This window comes from Mauremys mutica, chromosome 7 (genome assembly GCF_020497125.1).
Source record: "Mauremys mutica isolate MM-2020 ecotype Southern chromosome 7, ASM2049712v1, whole genome shotgun sequence".
Lineage (NCBI taxonomy): Eukaryota > Metazoa > Chordata > Testudines > Geoemydidae > Mauremys > Mauremys mutica.
This window is the reverse complement of record NC_059078.1, coordinates 37,280,802-37,308,588: the sequence shown is the minus strand read 5'-3', so window position 1 is coordinate 37,308,588 and position 27,787 is coordinate 37,280,802. Positions and strand designations below refer to the sequence as shown.

General features: G+C 42.1%; 1 protein-coding gene across 1 annotated transcript; it reads left to right on the top strand.

Moving 5' to 3' along the window:
• The first annotated feature begins 291 nt into the window (after nt 1-291).
• On the top strand, nt 292-22,612 carry ISY1 (ISY1 splicing factor homolog). Its single transcript, XM_045025662.1, has 11 exons — nt 292-420; nt 1,192-1,214; nt 3,090-3,141; nt 6,312-6,377; nt 6,923-6,965; nt 8,057-8,169; nt 10,754-10,871; nt 12,525-12,647; nt 16,924-17,033; nt 19,017-19,103; nt 21,697-22,612. The coding sequence occupies exons 1-11, from the start codon at nt 418-420 to the stop codon at nt 21,802-21,804; spliced, it is 846 nt and encodes a 281-aa protein (XP_044881597.1). The 5' UTR covers nt 292-417; the 3' UTR covers nt 21,805-22,612.
• The last annotated feature ends 5,175 nt before the right edge of the window (nt 22,613-27,787 follow it).

The window sequence follows — 27,787 nt, the reverse complement described above, 5'->3', positions numbered from 1 at the left end:
GAAGCTTAACCCCCCGTAGAGCCCGCCCCCTTCAGCAGAGTTACTGCGCCTGCGCCTTCAAGCAGTCCGCAACGGAGGTGAGCGCTTCATTGCGCATGCTCCCCTGAGAACCACACACTACACTTGCGCAAGCGCCAAAGTGTGAGCACGGGGCGCAGAGCCGGAAGTGTCGCTGCGGCACGATCCAGCGAGTGGCTGGGACTAGGCTGGAGGGGAAGTTCCGTTTCCCATTTGACTCACTTTACGATCCGTAGCCAACTTCCTGCTTCTGCCGCCTCCTCAATCTTCTTCCGGGGCATTGGCGGTTTGCGCTGACCTCTGATCTGCCCCGCCGAGGCGTCACTTCCTGTTGTCCGCGCGTGGGAAGCGGCTGGAGAAGAAGGTGCCAATTGCGGGGCCCGTGAGGCAGCGGGGATCATGGTGAGTGACGGGCTGCGTCAGCGCCGCGGGCCCCGCAGCCAGCTCCGCCCACGGTCTTGCTGGGACGCCCCCCAGCACCCTAGGGATCCCCACGCCCCCTCTCCACACGGGCCGCCCCCGCCCGGCTCCCCGCGGCCCCCTCCACCAGGCAGGCCTGGGCCTTGGCCTTGGCCTTGGCTTTCTCTAGAGACGGCCCCGCCCCGCTTCCCCGGTTGTATTGTGCCGGGCCCCGCGCGCCCACGTTCCTCTCAGCTGTGTCTGGACCCTAGGCATGGGCCCAGACCCTTGTGCTCGGCGCTGTACAAACGTTCTTCCCTGGCAGCATGGAGTTCATATAGGCTCTATGCCCTCTCACGGTCCCACTGTGTGCATTGCCTGCCCTTTGCCACCAGCTCCCAGGACACACATGGGCTTCCGGGAAAATCCAGTTTGTTAACCCTCTCCTTCAAGCCAGCCTCACATTATTTCCCTGGGCTCCTTTGCCTGTCTGTCTGGCCATCTGTTCTCTGGTATTACACTTGGAGCGGGACTGTGTTTTCTGAGTTTGTACAGTGAGGTCCTGGTCCATCCTAGGTGCAACAATAATATACATAAGAGTTAAGGCCTGGGATGGGGGCCGTGGGAGGTGTTAATTTGAGATTTTGAACAAAGTTGGGCACTTTGTTCCTATTTTCATTATTTGCAAGTGTTTACTAGTTCTAGTCATTTTTGTGCCACACTGAATTTTGAAGTATTAGTTAGCATGTTAATCTGTTTCTCTCTTTTCTTTAGGCTCGAAATGCAGAAAAGGCTATGTAAGTACAGCTCTGAACTTGGTTATGTTGATTGTCATTCAAAGTGTCTGTCACAGTGCACTTCCTATTGGTATTCGTTGCTTATCATCTTGGTAACTGAACACTTAGATGTGTTATTTAGCTAATAAATTCTGTCAGCATGTACAGCGCTTCTAGCTCCTGCTTACAGTCTAAATTAGTACTTGTTTTTATTTCAAAGTAATAGTGTATATATATGCAAATGACTCTTACATATATGTATTTTGATGCACGAACAGAACTGATGATCTGCTCCATGCTTGAAAGGCAGTGGTATTCCATGCACACTGACTTAAATTCAAGCAGCCCTGGTTAATACACAGTCATATTACATGTTAAACATACCTGTAAAGTATAATTTGTGAAGGCATTCGAAGTATCAAGACTTCTGTAATGCTTTCCCCCCTACTTAATCAATTGTGTGTTATGGCAATTATGGACATTACAAGATGAGAAATCATAAACCAGTGGTACTGTTTAGCCTCCGGATTCTAGAAGTGTTACTAAAGTTAGATGTCAGATGCAGGTGTGGTAGTGCTTTTAGTGGTCCTTACTGGAACAGCTATGTTGTCGTTTTGGCTGGGCAGAGGTGAACACACAAGATTAATATTGAGCATTCAGGAGGTGAGCCCTTGGTTTGAAGTATTTGCTTGCATTATCATGGCACCTGTGTCTCTTATCTGTCAAGTTGTCTTCAGCATTGTAAAAGTGAATTGATTACAGAATTGCAAACCCCCATTGGAGATGTGTGCTAATTTAGGTGCTAATGTATTATGAATCAATGTGGTATGTCAACCCAAGACTAGAAACTTTAATATACTGAATATTGGATGATCAGCGTTTCATAGTGCATACAACAGAGATGTTGTGCAAAGTACTTTGTCCTGTGAGAGTTTCTTAGCTCATTGCAAAGCGAGAAGCGTTTTGTTCGTGGGTTTTTAATTTACTGGAAACTAATGTAGAAGTAGCCTGAAGTTACACTGCCATGCAACCAGGGCTTGGTTCAGTCCCTCACTCCCATAATGGGAGGACTGCAGCATTATTATGCCCTGTACCCTTAGGAGCTGTCTCAAGCAACCATGTCCTCTTTAGCTCACTAGAGGAGCACCAATCTGAAGTAACTTGCAGTCCTCTTGGCTAGAGTCAGGGGTGCTGTAACTTTGGTTATGGGGGACAATGGAGGGATGGGTTTTTGAAGAACCCATTGGCAGTGGTGGTGGGAGAGATACTTGAAGAAATTTTTTGACATACACCTCTACCTCAATATAACGCTGTCCTTGGGAGCCAAAAAAATCTTACCACATTATAGGTGAAACCGTGTTATATTGAACTTGCTTCGATCCACCGGAGTGCGCAGTCCTGCCCCTCCGGAGCACTGCTTTACCATGTTATATCCAAATTCGTGTTATATCGAGTGGCGTTATATCAAGGTAGCGGTGTACCTATTTTTAAAATAAACAAGCTATGTATATTAATCAACCACAGAATGTAAGTGGACTCTACGTGAGCTGTTGAGAAATATTATTGAAATATTTCTTTAAAATTAACAAGCTTGATAACCTTGTCTCCCTGCCCCCCCCCCCCCCCCCCAGCAGGCTGTTAGTACTTCTGATACTAAGCTGCACAAAATTCATGGCTGGGTGACTGCACTGGTAACCGGTGTTGACTACTTTGACTGGTGGCTTCTTCAGTGTTGGAATGTTCTTAATGGAAACAGTAGCTATCATTTTTCTTTTTTGAAAGCCTATATATAATATAGGTGTATCCATACAAAATTTAACCAGTTAAGTTCTTTGAAAACCTTGCTGTTAGAATGAAGAGGTTTAAAAGTAAACTAATTTCCTTTCTTCCTTTCAGGACAGCCTTGGCGAGATTTCGCCAAGCTCAGCTTGAGGAAGGAAAAGTTAAGGTAGGCTGGAGAAAAATAGGTCTTCTATGTTGTTTTTAAATGAATCAACAAGAAATTACCCCTCACCTGTCGGCTCATAATGCAAAGCCACATGCAGTGCTGCTTCAACAACTGCCAGCAGAGGGAATGAGCCACATTTAATTGCTGCACAAGGGCTAGGTGTTGGTCACCAGGAAAGGGGCTTAAATTGAGAGTAGCTCTGGAAAGCAGTATGCCAACAAAACCCACAAGTAACAGTTGTTGCTGGGGAAGGGCTGAAAAAACTGTGCTGAAGAGACATACAGTGAACCATGCTTAAATAGTCCATATTGCCAAGCCAAGTTGGCATTTCACAGTATAAGCAATATGCCTTGATATTGGAAGAATAACAAGGAGATACAAGCAAGGTAACTCAGAAGGCAATTCTAAGAATATAAATGTAGTGATAAGAGATTTCCTTCTGCTAACTGGCTGTACATTCATTGTCATTGGTTTTGATCATGGGCTTTGTTTGGCTTCTTTCCCAACTAGCTCAGGAGAGCTAGAAAAGCCCTTTTATAATCTTTTCATTGCCCTAGTATTGTACTACCAAAGTAGCGACCACTAAGCATTCCACTTCCAGGGCTATTCCGAACTTGGGGCTTGCACATGACACCGCATGCTGTGCCATTCATTATTCAGCCACATGGTGTCTCCTATCATATCTATGCTTAAATTTAACCATGCACGCTAGGAGAAACTTTTAACCCTCAAATCAAGTTAGATTGGCACATGACTTGAAAAATAGTTGATGCCAGTGGCTTTATATTGTGTAAAAACCACTGGTCACAAGGTTGGATTCTGAAATTTAAAAAAGAACCCATAATCTTAGGCCCTGATTCTTAACTGACTCCACAGGTGAAGCCATGCATTGACTCTAGTGGAGCTCTGTGTGGGTGCAGGAGTCCACCCTCTTCAGGTGAATTGCAGGATCAGGTCAATGCAAGGATTTGGATCAATGTTTATTTCTCAAAATGAGGAAAAGCTTCTTGTTTGGAGTAAGTTTTTCAGAAGGACACACACAATCTACTCCTAAGGGGCTTTGTTCTGAGTTATAATTTTGTACCTTTTCCCCATGAGCGGACACATTTATAAACTCCTAGGGGGACAATATAGAGCAGCGGCTCTCAAACTGTGAGTCGCAACCCCATTTTAATGGGGTTGCCAGGGCTGGCTTAGACTTGCTGGGGCCCAGGGCCAAAGCCCAAGCCTGAGGGCTTCAGCCCTGGGTGTCAGGGCTAAGGTTACAGGCGCCTGGGGCTGAAGACCTTGGTCTTCAACTTTGGCCCTCTGGCCTGGGGCAGTAGGGCTTTGGGTTTGCCCCCCACCCCCAGGGTGGTGGAGCTTGGGTGGGCTCAGGCTTCGGTGCCCCCTCCTGGGATCCTGTAGTAATTGTTGTTGTCAGAAGAGGGTTGCGGTGCAATGAAGTTTGAGACCCCCGATATAGAGTAATGCAGTAGGAAACAGTGGCTATTGCAGGTAAAACTTCGAACAGGTGGTTTTTCAGGAATTTCCCAGAGGAAGGGATGATGTGTATTTGGGGGTCGGGGCACACACACTAATTGGGAGGCTGCCCCAAACATAAGGGGAGACCATAAATTATGTGAAAGTAAGGCCTGGAAGGAGTGTAAGAAGTGGCAGTAAAAGGAGCTGTAGGGGCAAATATGTAAGTAGGGAGACTTAAAGGTGAGGAATACACTGAACTTATGTATGGAATAACAGAAGTTAATGGAAGGATCCAAAACAAAGGTGGTGAAGTGGCTAGTGGCAGGAAAGGAAAATGATTTTTATAGCACCTTTTTTAATGAACTGGAAGGGTGAGAGGCCATGGAGTTGGAAGCTGTAATTGTTAATGCAGAGAACTAGAGCATGGACTGGAATATTAGCAGCAGCAATAGAAAGGAAGGGATAAACTTTATAGATGTACAGAGAAGCAATGGAATCTACCAGTGGACTAGATGTGGGCAGAGGAGTCAAAAGTGATACTACGCTTGAGCCACACTGACTGGACCATTACAGGTGATGAAAAATGGAGAGAATAGGGTTTGGAGAATGGAGGGGAAAGGTTTTGAATGGAAGATGACAGGCTCTATTTTGTACATGCTGGGCTTGAATTGGTGGCTGTGTTCAGTGGTTAAATAGAATTCCTTTCATCAGGGCTGTTATATGAAATCTTTAAAAATGGGATGCGAACAGAGGAAACTCTAGTAAGGAGGCATGAGTGGCTGATTTGCCTGGGACTAATCCAGGAACAAGTAGGCCATGTTACACTCAGCATGAAATACCAGTTGCTTTGGGAACATGTCAAGCTTTAGTATTAGGTGGTTTGAAGCTTTATCCTCACTTAAAGTCGTCTCGGTTAACGTTGCTGATCAATTAGGGAACATGCTCATTTAAAGTTGTGTAATGCTCCCTTCTTCCAGGAAGAGCAGCCTGTTGCAGCTAGCTGGTGGGGGCTTGGAACCAGGGTGGACCGGCAGTCTCCCATCAGCTTCCCGCTCCCCTAAGTTGCCTGTGCAGCAGCTGCCTGCAGTTCAGCTGTCCCTCCCCCCACTGCCATGTGCTGCTCCTTCCCTCTGCCTTGGAGCTGCTCCCTGAGACGCCTGCTTGCTGTGCAGGGGGGAGGGAAGGAAGAGGGGGCTAATGTCAGGGTGTCCTCCCCCCACTCCTGAACCCTGCTTACCCCATCTTCCATAGAGCAGGGGGGACACACCAGGGAGCTTGCAGCAGCTTCCATCTCAGCAAGCTGATCTAATTAACAAGGCAGTGTACTTAAAGGGGAAATGCGCATATCTCCCTCCATTCCTACTGCCTTGTAGAGTGAGAGAGTTAACCCTTGAGGGCTCAGCCAATTGCTAGTTCATCATTTAGCAGTAAGGGAAATATCCCACCCTCTGACTCCTCCATCTCAACCAAGCTTCACAGTCATCATCACTGTGTACCAGTATTAAATTGTTTGTTTAAAACTTATACTTACATATAGTCTTTTGTTTGGTGAAAAAAATTTCCCTGGAACCTAACCCCTTCATTTACATTAATTCTTATGGGAAATTGGATTTGCTTAACATTGTTTCACTTAAAGTCACATTTTTTCAGGAACATAACTACAATGTTAAGTGAGGAGTTACTGTACATGTCTTTCTCCCAAACAGGAAAGAAGACCTTTTCTTGCATCAGAATGTAATGAGTTGCCTAAAGCTGAGAAATGGAGACGTCAGGTATGCATCGCATATATAGGCAGTGAACAGCAGGCTTTTCTAATTCTTTAGAGGATGGACTGATAAATAATCAAATTATGGAAATATGCATAATTTTAACAAAATATTTATACAATTAAAATTAATGAGGTAATCGTACTGAATACTGAACTAAGTCTAATATTTCTTTGCTGCTAGAATTGTTCTCCTTAGCTTGTGTGTAAACAGTTAAATTAAGAATTGACCGAGGTCTGAGCTAAAATAATGTGTGTCATATTTTAACCATAATGACCAGAAAGTTAAAGGATAGACTGCAGGTTATTGTTAGCACAAAGGTGCAAATGCCTGAACAAAAAGGAGTCATGGATGATGCATTTCCCAGTATGGATACTTCTTCATTCATTATAAATATGTTTGTGCCCAAATTAAACTTTTATTAACATCTTACCGATTATTTCAAATATGAGTTCTCTTAAGCATGTAAAATGGTTTAACAGTTGAAACTACCCTGACTTCTGACTCATCAAGAAAAACTAATTTCTTCATAATTGTTTTTATTTAAATAGATTATTGGAGAAATTTCCAAGAAAGTGGCACAGATTCAAAATGGTGAGCATCTTTTAATTGCAGTTGACTTGTATGAAACTTTGGTTCCAGTGTCAGTTAACTCACTGCGGCAATTTACCTGGCTATAAAATCATATTGGCTGCTGTTTTTAAGTTGTGGATCGGTCTCAAAATAGCACTGCTGGACAGTGGTCCTGGTGACTGTTTTAATGTTCAGTATCTGATACTAGAGCTAGAAGGAACTCCACCTCTTCAGTGGGGCATAGCAATTGTTTCTAGCAATAATGGTTTGATGTTAAAACTGCATCATTCTGTTTGCCCTCTTATCTCCTTCCCTCACATCAATTCTGGCCTGTTTTTAGTGGATGCTTTTAAGGCTATCTATGGCTAGACCTAATTTTTAAAGTGTTTTGTTGTTTTGCTTAACTCTTACACTTTTTTCGATAAATCTTTATTGCCACTGGGATTATCTGCACTAGGAAACCTGAGAGGCTATGTCAACTGCTGTTATGAACAGTTCTTGTTTCTGCTTTCATGAGGTGCTACAATAGCCCAATTAAATAAGAGAGAAAAGTCCAATATTTTATCCTAACTGTGCTGTTGAAGCTTGTCTTAAGGTTTCATTAATTTAGTTTTGTGAAACTGTTGACATTTATTTAGGTGTCAGTATTCAACTACAAATATTGAAGAAAATTAAGTTAAATGACACCCGGGCATTATACACTTCATGACATGCCAGGACTAAAAATGGGTAGGCCAGTGCTTTTAGGAACAATGTATTCTAAGTACTGGTCATGGACCAGTGAGCAGTCACTTTTCATCCCCATTTAAGATTCCTGGCAAAGTGGATAAAAATGAGTTTCCTATAGAAAAAAATATAGGCGGGTCAGTACCTGGTCCAAGGAGGGACAGTGTGTCTTTCTCTCCAAGCAGGGGCAGCGTGCTCAAGTTAAGTCTTTTGAGCCCGCAAACTGCTCATTATGAGGCAAGACCTCTGGTTAAAGCAAGAAAAGTGCTGGGCCTCCAACAAGAGTTTGGGGAGCATTCCCCATAGGGGAACAGAGAAATGAGTCTTTCCGAAGTGGTTAATATACAGTCTCTGTAAGAACTTCTTGATTTTATTTTATCTTGAAGCTGGTTTAGGTGAATTCAGAATTCGAGACTTAAATGATGAAATTAACAAACTCCTAAGAGAGAAGGGGCACTGGGAGGTCCGGATAAAGGAGCTGGGAGGCCCTGATTATGCAGTAAGTATAAAACAACTGTTTTGGCAAACAGCCTCTCTGCAGTTAACTGTGAATGGCTAGCAAAGTGAAAGCTCATCAACCCAAGACTAGAAACTTTAATCTACTGAATATTGGATGACCGGCGTTTCATAGTGCGTACAACAGAGATGTATTAAACACACTTGGTTATTTTTTTCCTAGTGGCTGGTATTTCAATGATCAACAAATCTTGTTCAACCTCTAAACATGCTGAATGGCATGTTAGATCAAATAGTGATGTCTTATCTTTCTCTCCCTCTCCTGGTTCTGAAAATGATTATTTGATGACTTTCTTTCAGCCTTAGGGTCTTGTTAAGATAAGGCTATTAGTACTTTTTGTTCAGAATCTGAAGAGACACACAAACTCAACCTGCCACTTTCTGTGACTCCACTGTCCTGTATTACATGTCAGTGTGTAAAGGTGTTTAGCAGAGCGTAAATGCTCTCACTGATCATGGAAATAATGAAATACTTGACTTTTGATGTTGAGGTCTCTGACACAAAACATCTCATGATGAAAAATCAAAATGTAATTTGTAGGGCTGTCAATTAATCACAGTTAACTCACGCGATTTTAATCGCGATTAATTTCAGTTTAGTTGCACTGTTTAACAATAGAATACCAGTTGAAATTTAAATTTTTAAATATATTGATTTCAAGTACACGACAGTATACGAAGTTGACACTGTTCATTTTATATTAGTATTTTTTACTACAAATATTTGCACTGTAAAAATGATAAACAAAAGAAATAGTATTTTTCAGTTCACCTCATACAAGTACAGTAGTGCATTCTCTTTATTGTGAAAGTGCAGCTTACAAATGTAGGGTTTTTTTGTTACTTAACTGAACTCAAAAACAAAACAATGTAAAACTTCAGTGCCTACAGGGCCACTCAGTCCTACTTCTTGTTCAGCCAATCGCTGAGAGAGATGAGTTTGGTTTTTTTTTTTTTTTTTTTTACATTTACAGGAGATAATGCTGCCCACTTATTTACAATGTCACCAGAAAGTGAGAACAGGTATTCACATGGCACTTTTGTAGCTGGCGTTGCAAGGTATTTACATGCCAGATATGCTAAACATTCATATGCCCCTTCATGCTTCAGCCACCATTCCAGAGGACATGCTTCTATGCTGATGATGCTCGTTTTTAAAAAAATGTGTTAATTAGTCACTGACCTCCTTGGAGGAGAATTGTATGTCTCCTGCTCTGTTTTATCTGCATTCTGCCATATATTTCATGTTATAGCAGTCTCGGATGATGATCCAGCACGTTTCTCATTTTAAGAACACTTTCACTGCAGATTTGACAAAACACAAAGAAAGTACCAATGTGAGATTTCTAAAGATAGCTACAGCACTCAAACCAAGGTTTAAGAATCTGAAATGCCTTCCAAAATCTGAGCGGGTCAAGGTGTTGGAACATGCTTCCAAAAATTTTAAAAGACCAACACTCTGATGCAGAAACTACAGAACCTGAACCACCAAAAAGAAAATCAACTTTCTGCAGGTGGCATCTGACTGAAATGTTGAAAATGAAAATGGGTCAGTCCGCATTGCTTTGGATCATTATCGAGGAGAACTGTCATCAGCATGGATGCATGTCCTCTAGAATGGTGGTTGAAACATGAAGGGAAATATGAATCTTTAGCGCATCTGTCACTAAATATCTTGCAATGCCGGCTGTAACAGTGCCATGCAAACACCTGTTCTCACTTTCAGGTGACATCGTAAACAAGAAGCAGGCAGCATTATCTCCTGCAAATGTAAACAAACTTGTTTGTCTGAGCAATTGGCTGAACAAGAAATAGGACTGAGTGGACTTGTAGGCTCTGAAGTTTTACATTGATTTTTTTTTTTGGCTGCAGTTATTTTTTTGTACAGAATTCTATGTTTGTAAGTTCAACTTTCATGATAAAGAGATTGTATTGCAGTACTCGTATTAGGTGAATTAAAATACTATTTATTTTGTCTTTTACAGTGCAAATATTTGTAATAAATAAATATAAAGTGAGCACAGTACACTTTGTATTCTGTGTTGTAAGTGAAATCAATATATTTGGAAATGTAGAAAACATCCAAAAATATTTAAATGATATTCTATTATGGTTTAACAGTGCAGTTAATCACAATTTTTTTAATTGCTTGACAGTCCTAGTAATTTGTGCTGATTTATTAGGCCCGTCTATTAAAAGTTGGACTAGTAAGGATCGCATGGGAAGCCAGATAGTAAACTTATGTGTGTGGCATTTTAATCCCATCTTGTTCCTCTACTGTAAAATCCAGCATGTGGGGTGACAAGGTGGGTCTGCTGTGGGTCATAGTACTCCGTGCTTTGTATAGTCCTAACTGCTTGGCACTCTGTAAAAGAAAGGACATATTTTCTCTTCTGAAAAATAAAAAGATTGTCTGGGTGGGCTGCTACTCCTGAATCATCTGACATAGATAGAGAGCAGTTTTTTAGCCTAGTAAACCAGAGCATGGGTAATGCTAATTAACATGGGGAAAGAAAAATGACCGTGGACAGGAGCAATGATTTTTTTTATCTACTTTATTTTTAAAGAGAGTTGGTCCTAAAATGCTAGATCATGAAGGAAAGGAAGTTCCAGGAAACAGGGGTTACAAATATTTTGGAGCTGCTAAAGATTTACCGGGTGTCAGAGAGCTCTTTGAAAAGGAACGTAAGTAACTTTAGCTACTTTTCAGAATTATTTGTTATTTCTGTATTGATGGGTGACTATCACAGATATGAAGTTTCCCCTTCTTCAGAATTGTGACTTTTTCAGCCAGGATAACATCAGAGTAATTTCTCTAGCATCTCTCCTGTCATACAAAATGTGTCATATGAAATGTAGGGTGAATCCTAGGGAAGGAGGTGGGGAAAAGAATCTCTTCATGTAGGTATCAGTCTAGTCAAACATTTACCACAATATAACTAAGTCATCATCCATGAAAAGCTCTTTCCTTGACTGAGAAGAAACCCATTTATTTACATGCCTGTTCTTTCACAGCCATGATTATCTTGATTGGAATTAGATAAAATTGTTTTTCTGCACTCCCAAAGCTCAAATATTTTATATTAATTCAGTGACTGTTTCAAACAAGGGCAGGATGATAAAAGGGGAAATTGTGTGTCTTGTCTTCCCTTCCTTGTTTTAAATTCATGCTCCACCTCCTGTATTTAGTATGAAGTAGGGACCACACTACTTTTCAAAAAGAGGATGGCATGCCTGTAAGCTCATAAAACTAACCTTTGGTTAAAACTATTTGATGCTGTCCTGTTAAAATGACTCTACCTGTGTTCAGCCCTCCACTCCAAGTTTCATATTGACTAAATCGTCATGAAAAGTTGCTTCCTGTATTCACTGTAATGCTTAAGGAGGCTAACTAATTTTGTAGTCAAAGGAAAAGGTAAATATCCTATGGAAAAAGTTTTTTTTTCTGTATTTGTATGAGTTAGATTAAATCTGTCTTGTGAACTAGATAAGCCATTGATCAGTAACAGTATAGCAGTCTATATATAGTTTAATGGCCTATCTAATCTTCTATCTCAGTCACTTATTTTTTTTAAGAGGCAGGTGATCAATGGACATCTCCTGTAATGTGTGCCTAGTGGACCTATTGACTCTTTGGCTGGTGCTAGCCAATCTTATGTATAAATATTGCATAATTTTGGTCAAGAGGCACTTGGGCCTAAAAGCCCAAATGAAACCATTTTAAACTTTTTCCTCAGGAAGCCTTGCTCCAGAATGTCAATGGGTATGTCTACACTGCAATAAAACATCCACAGCTGGCCTGTCTCAGCTGACCTGGGCTCGCGGCGTTCAAGCTGCAGGGCTGTAGTATAGAGGTTTAAGCTTGGGCTGAAGCCCAGGCTCTGGGATCCTCCCCCATGCAGGGTCCTAGAGCGTGCTCTCCAGCCTGAGCCTCTACACTGCAATTTTATAGCCCCACTGCCCGAGCCTGTGTCTGAGTCAGCTGCAGTTGTTTCATTGCAGTGTAGACGTAGCCACAGAGGGCCATGTGGGATTTCCCTGTCCACTTTAGATATTGTTATCCACAGCTGAAGTAGGGTTTGTAGAATTCAAAGAAAAACTACTTTCTAGGAGCACTGGTTGGCAGCATGAAGCTGGCATCAGCCTAAATAAACTGATGGGAATGTGAGAGGTTAGGATGATGGTCAGAAAACACAGTCTGAATGCAAATTAATCTGCCTTGCTAGACAAGTGGTACAGGGTTGATGTGATCCATGAGGGTAGGACCAGCTGTTAAGATTGGTAGAATTTCACTTTTTTTGGGGTGGTTGAAAGTGTGATGGTCACTTGTTCCTTCAGCCCTCCCTCCTCCAAGGAAGACTCGAGCTGAGCTTATGAAAGCTATTGATGCAGAGTATTATGGCTACAGGGATGAAGATGATGGTGTCTTGGAGCCATTGGAACAGGAACATGAAAAGAAAGGTATGTGAGATCAAAAAGTACTATATAAATAGGGTGCAGTTTCATTTAAGGCTGTTTCTGGTGTCCCCAGCTTGTTACATGTGACCATCTGCAAGTTACATGTTACTAGAGCAGAAGCGTGGTTTTTTTTTTTTTTTTTCTTTTCCCCTTTACTCTTTAAAATGGTGCTTCACTGCATTTTCTTCCGGTTTGTAGATCTTCATTGTACATAGTTCTACCTACAGTGAGTAAGCAGTAGTCCTATCTTTGATAGTTTTTTAACTTAGTGTACTGTAAAGCTCTTTGATAGGAATATTTTTGTTGTCCCATTTAACTACTATGCTTCCATTTAAAATAAAAGGATAGGCAAGGGAAGTGGGCATCTTCCTGTCACTCTTTCTGGATGTCTGTTGCTGAAATCTCAATGTAAAACTTTATTCAGCAACCTTTGACTTGGTTATATAAAAATCAAATTCAGGAAAACTAGCATATTTTCATTTAAAGAGGAGATGCAATCTCTCTCATTCCTCCATCTGCTTCCAAACAAAAGTATAAAGCTGCAAGGGCTAATCTTTGTTGGAAGCCAGCTGGTTTACACCTTTCCACTAAAGCCAGTGGGTGCTGGAGAGTCTGCATATCTAGGTACTATACCAGGCACTGCCACTATCACAGGCTTTAGGAACATTAGCTTCTCTGTACCTCTGTTCCCTGTCTGTAAAATGAAGATACCAGTTTCCCTGCTTATGTGTAGCACTTTAAGGTCTATACTAGCCCTGATTGCTAGTATTACTATGGTGGGGCATGCACGAATTCAATAGAACATCTTGCAAAAAAAAGTCCATTGGAATGTAACCTAAACTTAGCATTTAGAAATGTGCATTGGTAAAACTGATTAAGTTATTTATACAGCAAACCATTTAGGATCAATAAAGGAGTAGAAACAATTTGTGTGATTTACCATCTGACTCCAGTTAGCCTAAGCATACTCCAAACTGTTATGTATATAATCACAAGGATACAGGGAAAGCTAATAATTCATATAGTATGGAAGGAATGAGCCTAAAGCAAATTAGATGAGCCACAGAGGAAATAGCTGAGCTGCTGTAATTGATTATAGGGAAGCTCTATAAATAGTTATGAAATATTGCCTTTCACCTGTTTTTTTTCTCCTCAGCATGACATCAATATTTATGAGGAAAACATTAGGTTGACTTGAATTAGCTCATCTGCATAGCAACCAGTAAAAGTCTCCAGGTTCTAACTTCTTGAATTGAATACCAGTGTCGTTCTAGTTGTAGACTTGATATTATTCCATTGACTTCGTCCCTTTCTGGTGTAGTTCAGTCTCTCTTGAATACATAGAGACAAATCTGCATTATATACTTCAGGTAGCTCAGTGGTTTGAGCATTGGCCTGCTAAACCCAGGGTTGTAAGGTCAGTCCTTGAGGGGGCCATTTAGGGATCTGGGGCAAAAATCAGTCTGGGGATTGATCCTGCTTTGAGCAGGGGGTTGGATTAGATGATCTCCTGAGGTCCCTTCCAACCCTGATATTCTATTCTATTCTAGGTGAGTCAAATGATGATGATGTCAGAGCCACAGGTTATTCACGCAACCTTTTTTCAAGTCCCTTAAAACAGCCTTTTCTTTCATTACTTTTTTCCCCTTGTTTCTAACTTCAGGCTTGTTTTTCCTGCAGAGCTGTTCTTTTTGGCTAGCCACTCTGTGACCTGATCTTACCATAAATGCTAATCCAGGCTGTGTACGCATCAACTTGCATATATTTTGCTGCAGCTAGAAGGAGCAAACATTCAGTTGTAACATGTTTCAGCAGGCCCCATGTGTTGCACAGTACACAGCACCTGAATTCAGCTGCAAAGCCAGGTCCCCTTTCACTACCTGCAATTTCAGTAGCACAGGAATGCTGAAAGCTGTGCAGTAGGGAGAGGTATATAGGAAACCATGTTAAAGAGAGCCTCTGAAGGCTGCTGCCTAGCTTCCTAGTTACCACAGGATCTAGTGCTAGTGCCTCAAATCAGAGTCTATGCTCTGACCCCAGATTTGCAGCAAATTTGGCTTCCTCCTGGGTAGAATGTGGAGGGACAGAAGTAGGTAAGAATAGATGAAGCTGATCTAAGGGAGAGGGTGATGATCCAGCAATGGTTGGAGTGGTGAGAGGAGCAGCGTGCTGGGTGCACAAGGGGAGTGGGTAAAGGCAGCAGTAATGGCGTGGGACTGGGCTGCCATTGACCATGGGATAGAAGCATTTGGCAGGAATGAAATTGGATCCTTTGTGGAGGGAATAGTGGGAGAGCACAGTGGAAGGAGTGGGTCAGACTCTTGTAGGGATATGAGAGTAGCAACAGCTCGAGTGCTGTGGGATGGAGCTTAAAGTGGGTGGAAGGTAGCAATAGATGGGAACAGGGAGGGTCTGGGAGCTCAAATACATAGGAAGGAGTGAAGTATTAGAGTGAAAACAAGATTGGAGCATATAGGGGCTGCTGCAAACATTAAAAACTTCTAGTGTTATGTCTTGGCATCATTGATTACAGACAGGAGTGGCAGTATACTAGGTTCAAGTGACTGCCCAAGAAACTTTCTCCCCAAGTGACACTGTGCCATTTGTAATAAATGGAGATGCTCAAGCCCCTCGGTTTGAATGCGGGAGGCAGGGAATTTAATTGGTTCATATAAGGTGGAATTTGTTGGCCTCTGGAGCATGCTGTAAGGAGTATGTTTGCTCTAGCTTCTTTTGATGGGGTGGAGGTACTTCAGGGTTATGGGGTCCCATGAAGAAGGTGGTTATTTTGGTGGGCAATTCATTGGAGTTTGGGAAAATAATATTTTGGATTGTGTGTGTGTGTGTGTGTGTGTGTGTGTGTGTGTGTGTGTTTCAAAAGCTTGTGTAAGCTCCTAGAATTGTTGGGATGGGTGTTTCAGATATACTGGGAGAAAAAAAAATGTGATGGACTGCCCCAAAGTAGTAGCACATGACATCTTTATTTTTCTATTTAAAAAATCTTAAAGGTCACCAGTTATGTGAGACATCATCCAGGCTCTCTTATGGTCTGCTCATGTGAGATATAGAATTAAAAGGTTATACACTACTTGAACTTTCCTAATTAGCAATAGCTTTCTTTTTCACTACTTATGCTATCACATAGCAGCACAACTATATGATTGTGGTCAGTTTTTCCTCCTGTAATTTTGTTTCTTTACATGAATAAAGAGGGGCTAGTAATTCCCCAGTTGCTGTCAAAGATGAAAAATTGCTGCTTTCTGGGTATTGTAACTCTAACTGCATGATAAGAAAGCTATTAGCAAATCTCTGTGGGCTTTTTAGAGACATTGCTGTCTTCTTTGCTAGGAGACTGACTAACCTTGAATGGTTGAGATGGGCTGTCATTGCACACGTTGGTAGTCCTTGCAGGATATTTGCAGGCTCATTTGAGATAGATGTGGACCCTAACATGAAGGCTGCAATATCAGGTAAAGGCATGAAGAAAAGAGGAGTGAAGCAATGTTCACGCTACTTATAACTTGAAGTAGCACAGCTACTGTTATAGTTAAAGGTGTATTAGCATTTGCAGTACCCCAGATATAGTAGCCCAACAGCGGTTATCCACACCTTAAAGTCTACAACCAATTCCTGTTACCTTAAAAAAAAAAAAGTACACTTCATTTGGCATGGATTATAAAATGGAGAAAATAAAAATGAGTCAAGGAGAACATGGTTTAACCATGTAGTAATTATTCAAGTAAGAGAAATTTTGTGTTTGACAGTCTTTTATGGTACAATAACTGCCATCAAGTAGCCTGTTTTCGTGTGCCTGCTTGCACTATAAATATAGCTGTGGTATGGAATCCATTTAGAACAGTGTTCCCTGGATCTGGTTACGACACAATTATAGTGTGGAGTTTGGGCCATTAACCATGTTCTGTAACCAGTCTGACAACTTGGTCACGTCCAAGGTTTAGCCTGGTTACAGTGCAATTCACACTAGGTGTGACTTTGTCTCCCTCTGATGGACAACTACTTTTACTTGTTTTGGGTCTTCCTCTGCCTTTGAACTAATGGACCTAATCCTTTTGCTCAATCAGCAGAAGCTCGTGCTTTTTAGATGGAGGTCCCAGGTTCAATCCCTGTGGATCTAACCAGGAGCATTGTTACAAGTGCATGGTAAAAGTCTGTATACAAGAGCTTAGAAGAATTAGCGTCAGCTCTAGAACTGACTTTCTTGTCTGACGTTGCCTTTAAACCTAGTTATGTAGTATCACCACTTTATTTTTCCAACCAGTCATAGCAGAAGCAGTGGAAAAATGGAAAGTAGAGAGAGAGGCACGACTTGCGGGAGGTGACAAGGAGGAGGAAGAGGAGGAAATAAACATCTATGCCGTCGATGATGAGGTACCCCAGTGAATAAGAGACTGAAGTCTTGATAGCAATTAATGTTAGCCTGGATAGCACGAGTATCCTTTAGATGTCTTCAGCATTAATTACTTGGAAGCAGAGTGGCTGTTTTGTTCTGAAGAGAATTTTGCTACCTCTGTATTCTCTGCATGAGTAGGGCCCTACCAAATTCATGGTCCATTTCGGTCAATTTCACTGTCACAGGATTTTAAAAATCATAATTTTTGATTATCTGACACTTCAGATTTCAGATAGTGTTGTAATTATAGGGGTCCTGCCCCAAAAAGGAGTTGGGGGTGGTGGTGTCACAAGGTTATTGTAGGGGGGATGTGGTACTGCTACCCTTACTTTTGCGCTGCTGCTGGCAATGGCACAGCTTTCAGAGCTGGGCAGCTGGAGAGCCACTGCCAGCAGCAGCACAGAAGTAAGGGTGGCATGGTATTGTATTGCCACCCTTACTTCTGCTCTGTTGCCTGCAAAGCTGGGCCCTCAGTCAGCAGCTGCCACTCTCTAGCCGCCTAGCTCTGAAGGAAGCAGCACAGAAATAAGGGTGGCATGGTATGATATTGCCACCCTTACTTCTGCACTGCTGCTGGCAGGGCACTGCCCTCAGAGCTGGGCACCTGGCCAACAGCTGCCACTCTCCGGGTGCCCAGCTCTGAAGGCAGCGAAGAAGTAAGGGTGGCAATACTACAACCTGCCTAAAATAACCTTATGATCCCCCCTGCAACTCCCTTTTGGGTCAGAACCCGCAATTTGAGAAACGTTGGTCTCCCCCATGAAATCTATATAGTATGGGGTAAAAGCACGCAAGACCAGATTTCACAGTGCATTTTTCATGGCTGTGAATTTGTTAGAGCCCTATGCGTGAGTGTTTGTGGTTGATACAAATTAACACTAGAATGGGGCTTTTGATTCGAAGTCATGCTTAGAGTGAAACCAAAGTCAGCAGCCTGGGAAGGCTTTTTCCTGTGATTGGAATGAAAACCAAGTAAGAAGACTAATTTTGAGGTTTTTATTTGTAGGGGATATTGACGTAGATGGCATTTGAGACTCTGAATCTCTCAAAAGGTTTTACTTATCAGTACAGAACAACAGTGTGCAATATGTAGAATGTTTAGTGTCTGTAGTTGAACTTAAGTTGTTTTGTGTACAGTAGAACTTCACTTATTCACACTTTGATGTACTAGAAAGCCATCCTCCAGCTTTGCTCTTCTGTGAAGCACAGATTAGCAAGGTTCTGCTGGTGTTAACGAGCAGGGGTACTGCTGTGACATCACGCTTCCTGCAGGGCAATGGGGGGAATGCATGTTACTCCTAACCCTATCCCACACTCTCTGAGATCGTGAGATAGGGCTACTTCTGTCTCCTATTCCTGGGAGGTCAGCAGCATTGCAGAAGCATGTTCTTATTGCTTGCACGCAGCTCTGCTGGGCCTGTCATAGGAACTAGTTTAGCTGACAAAGTTTGCCTTGCTGTTCACCCACCACCTTGCTGTATCTCTATCTATGCTATCTCCTGTGGCTACATTGAGCCCAGCTGTGGGGAGTGAGGAGGGTGGTGGTGCCAGCTCTTGAGCAACCACTCAACAGAAAAATGGCATGGCTGTCTCTGTAAAGGCCCCGATCCCTTGCCCGAGTTAACTAGTTTCTCTGCAGTGCCCCGGCTGAGAAATGTGGGAAAAGTAAGAACGTGGCCCCACATCCATACATCAGCAGCACAAGGGATGGCACCTGGTACAGAAGAAAGTAAGCAACTCTGTTTTAGGACTTCAAGTAGCAGGGTCAGGGTGGTGTGATACTTTCCTATTGCTACGTGGAGTGCACCGTCTCCTGCAGTGGTCATGCCCCTTGTGGTTCGCAAGCCTGGTTAATTTGTCTTGGGTTTGCCTCCACTACTGCAGATCAGTGAGGTTTAGCTGTAGTGACCTGTTGATGGAAATTGCAAAATAAGCTTGTTTAAACATCTTTAATTTTGTAGTCTGATGAGGAAAGCGCCAAAGAAAAAGAAGGCGAAGAAGGCCAGCAGAAATTTATTGCCCATGTTCCAGTGCCATCACAACAAGAGGTAAGAAATAACGGGGAGGCAAAGGCACATGGACATTCACAGGCTATTACAATGCAAGACCTAAATAATGGCAGGCATCCTATAGAAAGTGTTTCCTACTAGGGGGCAGATCTCCTGGGTTCTCTTCCTGAATATTGTCTCGCTGTGGAAATCACTTAAGCTCTTCACTTCCATTTACCCATCTTTGAAATGGGGACGTTTACCTTCTAGGAGTGTTATGAGACATAACATTTGTAGTTTCGAATGCTTTCATCTGAGAGTGTCAAACATTTTGTAAAGTAGTGTACAAATAAGAATATACATTATGACGGGTTACTTGAAAGAGAGCCTGGTTTGCTACCAATAACTTTCTAAGTTTTTGTGTTTGGAGTTTTAGCATCTGGCTTTTTTTCTTGTTAACTTTTAATGCCTCTATTTTTTATTACTTTGTTTGTTTAGGGAATCAAGTGACCATTCTTAAAAATGGCCCTTGTTAGATGAGCCTGAAATCAGTCACTCTTTTTCTGTTCACTTTTGAAACTGTTCTAGGGTACAACTTAGCTTAATTTTATCAATTTGCCTGAAACAACTCTTGAGACTTCTCACCCAGTTTGTTTACTTAGCACTAGATGTGCCTCTGCCTCACACGGATACCCTATAATGCTTGGCACCGGAGCCACAGAGGAAAGAAAGGATGACAGTAATATATCCGTATGAAGTGGTTGATACATACAGTGTTAATCTATGCTAAAATGAGATGGCAAAATTATAGGGGAGAGAAATGCTGCAGACTGGATAGCAGTACTGTCGATTCAGTGAGCACAGCACTGTGAGGAACAGTCAGAGCGGTATCTGATGCTGAACTACTGTTGATGATGTAGGCAAGGGGAATTCTAGGGGGATTCCAGTGGTAAAGCAGAAAAGTTGTCTCTTGGGTAAATATATGCAAGTGTTAATGGACCAGACCCTTTTCTGTTGTCAGTGTTACTCACTGGAATAAAATAATCTGTTTCTAATGACTAAATCATCCATTTTTTAATTTAACGAGGTTTGCCTGTTGCATCCTAGAGCTAAAGCTGAAGAGAGAGTTATTTTTAATCAAAATCAGTGTGGATATAATTTATAATGGTGTTCATCCTCTGGAATTGAATGAACTTTTTAAAGGTCACTAGGTACAGTCTCTTCAGACAAATATGTAATATTTTTTAATAGGAATAACATTTATTTTGCAGTGTACTGTGAATAAGAATTATGTGGATTTCAAAAGGAATGAGGAGTGTATTTTAATTTATCTTGTCAAGTATCAGAGGGGTAGCCGTGTTAGTCTGGTTCTGTAAAAGCAGCAAAGAATCCTGTGGCACCTTGTAGACTAACAGACGTTTTGCAGCATGAGCTTTCGTGGGTGAATACCCACTTCGTCGGTATTGCATCTGAAAGCTCATGCTGCAAAACGTCTGTTAGTCTATAAGGTGCCACAGGATTCTTTGCTGCTTTTAATTTATCTTGTGATGTTTGTATAGAAATGCCATTTTACATTAACTAAGCTTTGAACCTTTTATGATGTAAAGGTTCCTGAAAAAGGCATGATCAATAACAAGGCCTTATCCTAAAGATATAAATCAGTGTAGCTGCAATTCTGCTTCTTATTTTGTACTCATTGTGGTCATGTTTCTCTTTCAGAGAGAACAATTAGAGAGAGGGGGGAAAATAAATAACAACACTGATTGTAAAAACAAGTGGAATTGCACCAATTGATTTATATCCTTAGGACAAATGTAGAACTTGTTGATCATTTTCTCCGTGGCAACCTTTTAAATAACGAAAAATCCATATTTGTTACATGCAGTTGGAATTTCTGCACAAAACTTTTGAAATACTAGAGTTTAGTTCAGACCAAAACCCAGGATCTGAACTTTCTCATGTGTTTGGAAGTTCAGATCCAGACTTTGTGGCTAAGGGCTGTCTCTTTTAAAAAAAAATAAAAAAAAAATTGTTGCATGTGTTTGAGCATAGATATAGAGTTCAAGTGAGGATGTTTAATCCTGTAATTGTGTCGGGAACATAGTGGTGATTTTATTAAGACTGCAACATATGCAGGCAGTTTTCTTTGATTAATAAAACAACAAACTAGTCTTGTTTTCTAGACTTTGAAATGAAGAGTAAACAGTATGAATTAATTAACCTACTGTGGTATGGATTTAGTCTACTTTTAGAGCTGTCATCCAAATCTCATTGCAAAGCCCTGTAATGGGAAAATGGCTCACTTGAATTATTTTATCCCGTAGGAGTTCTGAGCAGATTGTCATATCCAATATAATGGAAAATGAGTCAGTCCACAGAAGGTTTTTAAATACTAATGTGCAGTAGCAAAGCTGTAAAGTCATCAGTATCTTCCATCCAATGATAGCCTTTGCTGACCAACATTATTTTTAGCTGAACGTTGGGAGCAATATGAATACTATTGCTGCTTCTGTCCCTGTGTAGTACTGCTTTCTGATAAAAGGCCAACTTCTTCCAGCATTCACAGACTGCTTTCTTTTCTGCCTGATCTAGAATCTCTGGGTTTTAGTGATTTGAATTGAAAGTTGAATGATTTTATATTTTGTATTTACAGATTGAGGAAGCTCTTGTGCGGAGAAAGAAGATGGAGCTTCTCCAGAAGTATGCCAGTGAAACTCTCATGGCACAAAGTGAAGACGCTAAAAGACTCCTAGGGTTGTAGTGTCTCACCACTTAGTGGCATTTTTATTTTTTACAATCCATTCTGACAGCAGTTACTTTGATCCCCTAAATATAGACTCATCAGCAACTGTTAGTCTTTGCTAATGCTAAGACTAAAAGGTGATCCTCCTGCATATTTTCCTAAAACACTCCAATGTTTTAGGTAGCCTACTCCATATAGGTTTATCCTCTCATCTATCTCCACCCTAAGGAATGTATTTGTTGTCCCTCAGTCTCAAAAAATGACCAACAAAAATAAGTTGGCCTCCTTCATGTTTTCAGTACTATTTTTTTTTTCTAGCTTCCATTTATTTCCCCTACTTCCCTGTTTTCCCTTTCTCTAGTGGTCACTTCCATAGCGACCACTCTTGAACAGAAAAGCAAACCAAAGCATTTCCTTCTGAAGCTAGAGGAGATGCCCTAGGAGTGACATGGCTGGCAAATACTTTTCGTTCCTCCACATTCTGACTATTAATTCTACCGTCCTGTGGTGACTTCTACATGGAGGTCTGCTAATTCTAAACTATTAGGATAGCCTATAACCTCTTAGTCTGAGATGGAGTTTGAAGACTGTTTCCATGACTATTTTATAAATTTCAGAAAAATCACTCAAACTCTGAAGAAGTAAACTCTCATTTATCTGCCCAAGCAGTGCAGTTTTCTTGTAGTCTGTCTAAAGCTCTTTTCCTGTTATGATTCATGACTGTTGCTGGATGGATTGCTAGAGTGCTGGATATTTCAGCAATTATTGTAATTACTTTTTCACCTTTGTAATAAGTTACTCAGATCTCTTTAGTAAAGCATTTTATACAAACTAATTTTTTTCTATATTGTTTTCAGTCTGACTCAAAATAATGTGTTTTCCTTACTATAAACACAGAAGGGAAGTCATAAGATCCCTTAGCCAGAGGGCTGTTAACTCTCTCATCACCAGCTGCTGTAGCACAACAAGAGGCAATCTCTGAGGTACCCAAGCTATGTAGTTTTAATAACCTATGAAACCTGAATATCTTAAAGTGTACAGGCATGAATGGAGACTAACTGGAAGTCACTCCTGTTCAGAGCATAGTCTATGAGAAATGTAGCGTTCAACAAACAGGCAGATTTTGTGCTAGCTAAAGTTCCCAGGCAGTCTTAAAATGTAGCCCCTGTGTATCACATTGCGATAATCCAGTCTGAAGATGGCAAAGGTATGGATTACTGTGATGAGGCCTGTATCTTGCCTAGTATAGATGTTTTAAAAAAAATAAAAGCACTCAAGGCTACTACTGCTATTTCTGGACCTACACGAAGAGTAGAGAATCTGAGTAGAAGCAGAGAATCTGACAACACCTAAATTGGAAACCTGAGTAACAAATACATATCTCTCTCAATCAAAGGAGTTGATAACACTACCACAATTTCTTGAGTCTTTTCCCTAGCTAGTCTTCTTTGGGCAGAGTTTTTGCCATCTTGCCCTAATCTGAACTCAGATCTTGGTCAGCCACTGTGGCAAGGGCCATCAGCTGTTACCAAACAAATGTGAAGCTGGGTGTGACCTGCATATTGAAAGCCCCTCAGCCTGTACCACTTCACTAACTTTCCTTGCAGCATCTCGTGTTGAACAGGATGATTGTCAGAAACCTACTGTACCTGCTTAAGAGAACCCTTGGAACAGATGAGCAATTGCTCAATGCTGTCCTCTGGATCCTCTGAAAATGGAGCTCTTCAAACAGGGACTGCAGCTTTTCAACACCATCTTGTGCTCAATGACCATAAAGGAAACATGAACACTTGAGGCTTTTTAATTTTTTGTATCTACTTCCACAAAAACCTACCACCATGACCCAGTGCGATGTCTATGCTCTGGGGTAAAACTGCATCAAGTAGGGTCAGTGAAGCCTATAATGACTTCAGATATTTTCAGAGTAGTGTTTGTTACATCATAACATGGTTTATGTAACGGGCTTCCAGGTGTTTTAGCAGCAGGGAGGGATAGCTCAGTGGTTTGAGTATTTGCCTGCTAAACCCAGGGTTGTGAGTTCAGTCCTTGAGGGGGCCACTTAGGGATCTGGGGCAAAATCAGTACTTGGTCCTGCTAGTGAAGGCAGGGGGCTGGACTCAATGACCTTTCAGGGTCCCTTCCAGTTCTATGAGATAGGTATATCTCCATATATTATTAATATGACTCAACTACTTTATGAAAATTGCTGTATGCAATGATTTTTATCCCCATACACTTGGAACTACAGTTTGCTAAGGTAAAATGAGAGCCAATAAAAGGTAGCGGGAAAAGATGGTTTTTCAAAAGAAATTAGAAAATGGGCCATGAGAAGCACATACCAGTTGCCGAAAAGGGTTGTTTCCACTTCGCAACTGAAGAAAGCTCATTTAGTTTTAATGTGAAAAACAGATATTGTATGTAATTGTAGAATATCATTCTAGGTTGACTGTTGCATTAATATCTTGCCTAATTGGGCTAATTTGTCTGACTGTAGGCTCATGACCAAGATTTGGCTCAACCAGTTTGTTTGGCAAGCTTGTTTAATGTAATTCCCCCTCTTCTCTGCAAAGAACATTGATGGGAAAGTCATGTTAATTGTTTGTAGAAGAGGGTTAATGAATGGGAGACAGGAGCACCATAAGTACTTGTGTGATAACATTCAGTACTAAAGCCCTTTCACTTCATTTAAAGACGTTCACAGCGCTTTCAGGCCTTTGCCAGTTTTTTCTCTTAAGAGTTCAATTTCAGTAGGCTTATTCAAAAAATCTAGTATTAACATCCAGCAGAGCATAGCCATGAGATGGAGTGCTAAGACACACAATTTAGGAGTCTTTGAAAAGCTGCAGATCTTCTGGAGGAATGAACCTCCTAAGTAGGTTTGTGTGTGTGACATTACAGAATGCAACCATTGCACATTGTTTGATTGTTATGCCATATGAAGGATATAGCTACATGCAGCTCTTAAGCAGTGGCTATCAACCCCTTCCTTGCTGGGACTCATCTTCCATTTAGCAATATGGGAAGGGCAGGGTGGTTGTGACCCTTCCCCCAAACCTGTTTGACTCCTGGGGGGGGTCATACATACTTCAATTGCTATTCAATTAATTTCTGGCCTACATTAATGTTTAAATATGCTTGAGCAGATAACTAAGAAAGGTCTGATGCTGTCAGCTTTTGCTCATAACCTTTTTCTTTACGTTTTTGTTACTTTGCAGATAGGAGCTGCTGACTGCTTTGTGAGCAAGTCTCCTTTGCTACACAAGACAGATTCTGATACTGTTTCCCTAGAGCTCCTGCCCTGGAGCCTGCTTGGCTAGCAAGAGTCAATCTCTAGATACTGCTTAGAAATAGGCCCTTTAAGAGGGCATGCTGGGTAAAGAGATTCTTTAGCACCCATATTTATGAACCAGGAACATTGGCTCAACTAAGGTACCTGAACCTGAGCCAAGGAAACGCGAGAGGGGTACTAGAAGAGCCAGCTTCTTCTCCCCAGTGGTAAGGAACCATTAATGGGGCTTGGACTTTAGTAAAATAGCAGGCAGCTTATTATAGCCTCATCAGTCCCAGTCTCCAAATCCTAGTATCCTGGGAAGAGAGAAGAGTGATCAGAAGGATTTGCCAAAATAATTTGACTGTTAAAATTATTCCAGATTGTATCTGGGAGGATCCTGCAATCCTGTAGCCTCCATACTCCTACACTTAGGGTTCAAAACCTTCAGCAAATTCACCTACCTCCCCAGGTGTGTTTCTGATCATTCATAATAGTTCTGAGCCTATCACACAACCCTTATTCATGTGTAATGGAACTGTTGACACAAGTGTTCCAAAAGTGGGTTCTCTAATTGCACTTCCCCTAGTCTAGGGCAGTGGTTTTCAAACTTTTTTTCTGGTGACCCAGTTGAAGAAAATTGTTGATGCCGGTGACCCAAGGGAGCTGTGGATGAGGGGTTTGGAGTGTGGGAGGGGCTCACGCTGGGGGTGAGGGCTGTGGGGTGGGACTGGGAATGAGGGGCTCAGGGTGTGGGAGGGGGCTCTGGGCTGGGGCAGGAGGTTGGGGTGTGGGAAGGGGTCATGGCTCTGGGCTGGGGGTGCAGGCGCTGGGGTGGGGCCAGGGATGAGGGGGTTTGGGTGCAGGAAGGGGCTCTGGGTTTGGGGGTTGCTTAGGGCTGGGGAAGGGGATTGGGATGTGGGGTTGGGGTGTGAGCTTACCTTGGGTGGCTCCCAGTTAGCAGCACAGTGGGGGTTCAGAGCCAGGCTTCCCGCCTGTCCTGGCACTGCGGACCGCACTGTGCTCCAGAAGCGGCCAGCAGTAGGTTTGGCTCCTAAGTGGAGGCGCGCAAGCGGCTCCACGTGGCGCTCTCTCACAGGCACTGCTCTCCCTTCCCCCCAGCCAATGGGAGTGCGCAGCTGGTGCTCGGGGTGGGGGCAGCACACAGTGCCCCAGGACCCCCCACCTAGGAGCCAGACCTGCTGCTGGGCGCTTCCGGGGTACAGCGTGCTGTCAGAACAGGTAGGCACTAGCCTGCTTTAGCCGGGTAGCGCAGCCGCCGGGACTTTTAACGGCCTGGTCAGTGGTGCTGACCAGAGCTGCCACGACCCAGTGCCTTACATTCTGCGACCCTGTACTGGGTCATGACCCGCATTTTGAAAACCACTGGTCTAGGGCACTTTCTGGTTATGCCTTTGATCACGAAAGCCTGCAGATAGTCTGGTCCTAGCCTTGGGCTCTATAATTATTGTTCTGCACACATGGGGCATGACTTCCCTTAAGATATCTGCTGACTTCTTAATTAGATACAATTACATTAGTGTTGGTCAGTCATGCTACCACGTGGCTGTATCTCACATGATAAAGTATAAAATTAAAACTCAGGCCTGTCCCATTTTTTGTTGAACAAAAAATTACCGTAACATTTTCCTTTCTGAAATGCAGATACAGGAGACGAATGACATTCTGAGAGACCCTACTGTCTTGCACACTTACTATTTGTCCTCCGTAGCTACTCAGATTCTTTTGTGTGTATAATGCCTTAAACTCTATATCCCACCTTAACTCAGTTCCACTTTAAAGTCCTTGACAACTTAAAATTGTTCTCATATTTTTTTGCTTCCCTCTTTCTAGAGACTTTCCTTTGCAAATTTGTTTAGCATACTTCTGGGTCTCCACTAAGAAGCTTTATCTCTGACCTTCTCTTGCCTTCATTACTCTATCAAAGGACGAGAGAGCTAGAAGTCCATAATAGGATTACTCCACCATGGTTGGTTTGTTCCTGTTCTGCTTGCCAGCTGGGGTACTGGTGTGACATCCTTCATCTGCATTAACACTTTCCTCCCATCAGTTAGCAGTATGACCGTATTAATCTTATCCTGGCTACTCCATTTCTGTTTGATATCATTAGTCTTATGACCTGAGCTATTGTAAATTTTTCAGTCTAAAACCCACAAATACCCTTTTAGTGCCACTCACTCCAGCTTTCTCCTTTTGACTCTGCTATAACCTCTTCCTGGGAATGCTGTGGAGTGCTTTGCAATATGGCTGCAGGCCATAGTATAGAGTTTTTAGTAGTACTCGCTATTAACTGTTTCTTGACTGCTGACCAACAATCCTCATTTACCTCCTACCCCCTCTTCCAAATGGTTAATTTCCTTTCCTGTCTCCAGTCTCTTCAAATTCTGACTAGTTGTGCTCCTTAGTCTTTACTATTGCTATTACCACTTGGTGCCTTTGCTCTTCACGTTTCCACCTAACCCCTTATCATTCCCTCATCTATTAGTCTCTAACTTCACCATCCTTCCTTGATTCCCCTACTCCAAACCACCACTCCCCTTTCTCGTCTCACCATCCCCTTCTCTGCTTACCATTTTGTTCATCTCAATCATGCTTGAACAGTCTCATCCCAGTCGCTATCCCCCACTTATCAAGACTGCTTAATTCAATGTCCAAGCCTTTCAGGAAAGCTCTTACAGAGGAGATAGAGGTATTTTTAAGAGTATGAAGGAT